At 34.8% G+C, this 4,443-nt stretch overlaps 1 protein-coding gene across 1 annotated transcript; it reads left to right on the top strand.

Moving 5' to 3' along the window:
- The first annotated feature begins 1,215 nt into the window (after window positions 1–1,215).
- On the top strand, window positions 1,216–4,217 carry LOC125779366 (tigger transposable element-derived protein 1-like). Its single transcript, XM_049460697.1, has 2 exons — window positions 1,216–1,692; window positions 1,756–4,217. The coding sequence occupies exon 2, from the start codon at window positions 2,374–2,376 to the stop codon at window positions 3,454–3,456; it is 1,083 nt and encodes a 360-aa protein (XP_049316654.1). The 5' UTR covers window positions 1,216–1,692; window positions 1,756–2,373; the 3' UTR covers window positions 3,457–4,217.
- Window positions 4,218–4,443: the final 226 nt, after the last annotated feature.

Raw genomic sequence — 4,443 nt, 5'->3', positions numbered from 1 at the left:
AAGTAACAAATATTTTAACGAATGCAAAAGTGAACAATAACAATTCGCTTACACGTTTGCTAACAGCTACCCGTCTTGCAGGGGAGACTCCATAATGCTTAAGGAAAGCAATATATGGAATACTAATTAGTATGCCATATTTTGAAAGCAATAAGCTGTCACTGCGCAGTTTTCATTTCAATGTAAATTTCGAAGAGGCAACATCCCACCCTGCAAGACGGAGGTAACAGATTGCAAAAACACATTGAAACATTTCAGCTGTTCACTAACACTTTTACATTTTCTGCAATTTTCAATTGCATGGCAGAATACATAACATCGACATTCTAAGCATGTTAACTTGTTGGAATAGGAAAGACGAATACCCAATTTTTCAAGAAGAAGAAAACTAAAAGCGCAGTTTATTTTGGAATTTAAAGAGGTAAGTACGTTGCTTGAGAATTTGATATTTTATAATTAATTTCTATTATATACATATATATATATTATTAATTTCTTTTATATAGAGAAAACGAAAAAGCTTGGAGAAAAAGATAAGCATTGAATTGAATCATCACAAATTGTGGTACCGTCACCATCGCCGAAACTAAGTTGTACATATTAGTTTTAAGTTGATGTTTCTAATATCACTTTTAAAAATATGAGTTATTATAATTTAAATTTTTATACTGAAATAACCTTAATCTAACATATGTTTAAGTAAATGTTTATTATTAAATAAGACGAAATAATAAAAAAAAACTGAATTTTATTTAAAAGAATTAAATTTCCTAGAAGTAACAAATGGGTAACAGATAGGGTTGTTACTGCTTGTTCTTGCTAACATGCTTATATGTTAAAGGTAACAAACTGATAACCAAAATAATAACACTAAAAGATATTCGGGTAACAAATACTTTTTGCTATCCATAACACATAGGTAAGCTATGCGCTAACAAAATAATTTGTTACCCGTAACATACTGTGAAAAGATTTGCTAAGAAATGTGTGTATTCTGTCAAGGCAGCATGCGATATTTGCCATTGGTTAGAGTGAGATAACCATTGAACATCAAATAGCTTTGTGTTACTTTTTTCCCACTCTCTGAACAAAAGTAACAAATATTTTAACGAATGCAAAAGTGAACAATAACAAGTTGCTTACACGTTTGCTAACAGCTACCCGTCTTGCAGGGCAGTTACACTCACCTATACCGACGGCAGTTTCATTTCGGTAATACACCTAATTCTGTTTTTACACGAATTATTTTTACACGAATTTGAAATAACACGAGTAAATACGAAAAAATATTTCTATTTTTACACGACACAATTTGAAATAACACGAATACAAAAAAAACAAAATTACTTTTTTTACATGAATTATTGGATTTAACACGTTTTTTTTTTCAATTATTGTATTCACAGTTTATGGTAAATTTCATATGTGGCAACTTTGCCCGATATTTGACATTTAAACTGTGAACGCACAATTCGTGTTTTTGTTTCCTGGTAAAGTGGCAACTTTGATCAGCTGACTAATGCGGGATTCCCCGAATTATTGAAAAAGTAAAAACGTACATAATGTATTGTACACACAATTTAGTTCCTATTTGACAATTATAATTGAAAGATCGTTAGTTTTTGCTGATTTTTAACAAGTGCTAAGTAAAATAAAGTAGAAGCTCATATAATTTTGGTAGACCAATAACAGGTTAGTTTCAAATATTTAATTTTAGATTTTTGCATTTTTGATTAATAAAATATATTTTGGTAGCCATACCCATGTTACATAATTCTCCTGCATTAAAAATGAGGAAAGCGATCAGCTTAGATACCAAAATCAAAATTTTAGATCAACTTGCAACGGGACAAGGCGCAACGGTTGTGGGAAATAATTTCGGAATCCATGAAGCTACTGTAAGAACAATTAAAAAAAATGAAACGGCAATTAGAGCATCAGTATGTTCTGGAACAAAATTAAGTGCAAAGTCATCATCGTATGTAAGGGATGTTGTTAAAGAGAAAATGGAAAAAGCTTTGGTAATCTGGATAGAAGACAAATCCCAAAGAGAATACCAGTAGACGGACTTGCTATCAAGCAGACAGCGTTAAGAATCTATAAAATATCCAGAATCTATAACGTATCCAGGAAATTGATCCAGATACATCATCTCAGTCAAAACAACATGCATTTTCCGCAAGTACTGGTTGGATGACTGGTTTTTTAAAAAGACACGCTCTCCACAATATAAAAATTAAGGGAGAAACTGCATCCGCTGATGAATTGGCTGCTAAAGAATTTCCCGAAAAACTAAAAAAAATTATTGAAGAATGAGAATATACTCCAGACCAAGTTTGGAATTTAGATGAAAGCGGCCTTTTTTGGAAGAGAATGCCTAGAAGAACTTATGTAGCAAAATCGCAGAAAACAGCCGGTGGTTTTAAAGTAGCAAAGGACCGTATTACGTTGTTGTTTTGTTCCAATGCTTCAGGAGAACGTATTCTTAAGCCACTCCTAGTACATCGTGCCTTAAGACCACGTTCCATGAAAAGTGTAGATTTCAATAAATTGCCTGTACACTGGATGGCGAACAAAAAGGCTTGGGTAACCAGTGCAATTTTCACAGAGTGGTTTCAGAAGCACTTCATCCCAGAAGTTAGGCGCTACATGAAAGAAAAATGTCTCGAATTTAAAGTTCTTTTGATTCTAGACAATGCACCAGGCCATCCAGTTTTGGAGCACCCAAACGTACAATTTTGTTTTTTGCCGCCTAATACCACTTCCCTTATACAGCCACTAGACCAGGGGATAATTGCTACGTTTAAAACGTATTACATAAGAAGTTCATTTCATTATGTTGTAGAAAAACTTGATAATTATGAGGAATCATCAGTCATAGATGAATGGAAAAAATTTTCTATAATGGACTGCATTAATCAAGTCAAGATCGCGTTAGATTTATTAAAGCCATCAACTTTGAACTCGTGTTGGAAAAATATTTGGCCAGACTGCGTAAAATGCAAAGATCCTGTTATCGATAATAACGCTGAACTTGCTGATATAATAACAATGGCCAATGCAATCGGTGGGGATGGTTTCGATGACCTATCGTTAGCAGATGTAGAAGAATTGTTGGTAGATGAAAGCTTGAGCGAAAATGAAATTATCGAATTCACCCTTGAGACTCGCTATGATAAAGAACATAGTGACAGTGACGAAAGAGATCGTCCAATTTTGAAAGCATCTCTAATTAAAGAAGGTCTTGATCTCGCTACAAAATTAGGTAGTCATTTTGAACAACATGATCATGACGAGGAACGAGCTGCCAAATTTCAACGTGAACTGAAATCATTAATGGCATCTTACAGGGAAGTTTATAATGGGTTAACGCGAAATAAAACTCAATCTAAGATAACTGATTTCGTTCAAAAATCTACTGATGTCCCAACACAGTCGGCTAGAAATGGTAATTAACTCAGTGTTGTAACCTGATGCGGACTATGATTCCTTTCTTCTGTGTTGTTGTTGTTGATCGAGATGCTACTTTGATGACTTTCCTGTGTTTGTCCACTTGAAAGGGAATGTATCACTGGTGTTTGCACTACCAATATCGTGTGATAATTATTCACTCTAGATATTTTCACTTGTTGCGGATGATCTCCTTTTTCCTTTTTATTCACTTGTTGTGTTGCTCCGTGTTCACTTGTATTGCTTGTATCAATTGTGTCTCGCTTGTGTATTCACTTCTAATAAGACTTAAGGCAAAAAGCGCGCGAAAGTTATTTCTTTTTGTTTCTCCTTCTGTTCTTGTGTGTGAAGTTGGGGCGGTTGATATTCCTCTGCCTTACGCCTCTTTTACTTTATGTAATTTGTGGGAGTAATGCAGAGGAGTATTTGTTTGGATTAAACATCCCGGCCACCTTGCAGAATCTGCGAAATAATTGAGTATTAATAGGGTAACATATTGATTGAAAGATTTGAGATTGATTGAAGTAATTATCAGCAGTATACTTAGGGTTAGATGGTGCCAGTAAGGGTCCAGCCAAATGCTGTATTCTGCTCTACCACTGTACCATTGTCTGGTTTGAAGAGTCCACTTCGGATAATTTGTGGGTAGATATCCTCTCCGATCCCCAACGTTAACTCTTTGTTGCTATGAAATTAAGGGTCAGCGAGAACTAAGTGTTCAAAGCGCATTTGCATATCGTCACTTAGATCTCGCTCATAGGGTTTTCTGGGTAAATTGTGGGCGATAACTGCGTTACATTACAGACAAAACTTTGTGTCATTATTTGAGCTAATTTTTATTCTACAAATACGATAAGTGTTGAGGTATGTAATTGGCAGTTTTGACGAGTTCGGCCGCTATATTTGTAAATTTGAGAGTAGAGTTCAAAATGGCTCGAACTTTACGCCATTCACCATCGCATCTCAACGGATCTTCAGTGTGGGTACTAGGGT

Source organism: Bactrocera dorsalis, chromosome 6 (genome assembly GCF_023373825.1).
Source record: "Bactrocera dorsalis isolate Fly_Bdor chromosome 6, ASM2337382v1, whole genome shotgun sequence".
NCBI lineage: Eukaryota > Metazoa > Arthropoda > Insecta > Diptera > Tephritidae > Bactrocera > Bactrocera dorsalis.
This window is presented reverse-complemented; position numbering and strand designations above follow the sequence as displayed.

Coding starts and splice junctions, on each gene's coding strand:
- LOC125779366 (XM_049460697.1), top strand. CDS start 2,374: ATGCCTAGAAGAACTTATGTAGCAAAATCGCAGAAAACAGCCGGTGGT.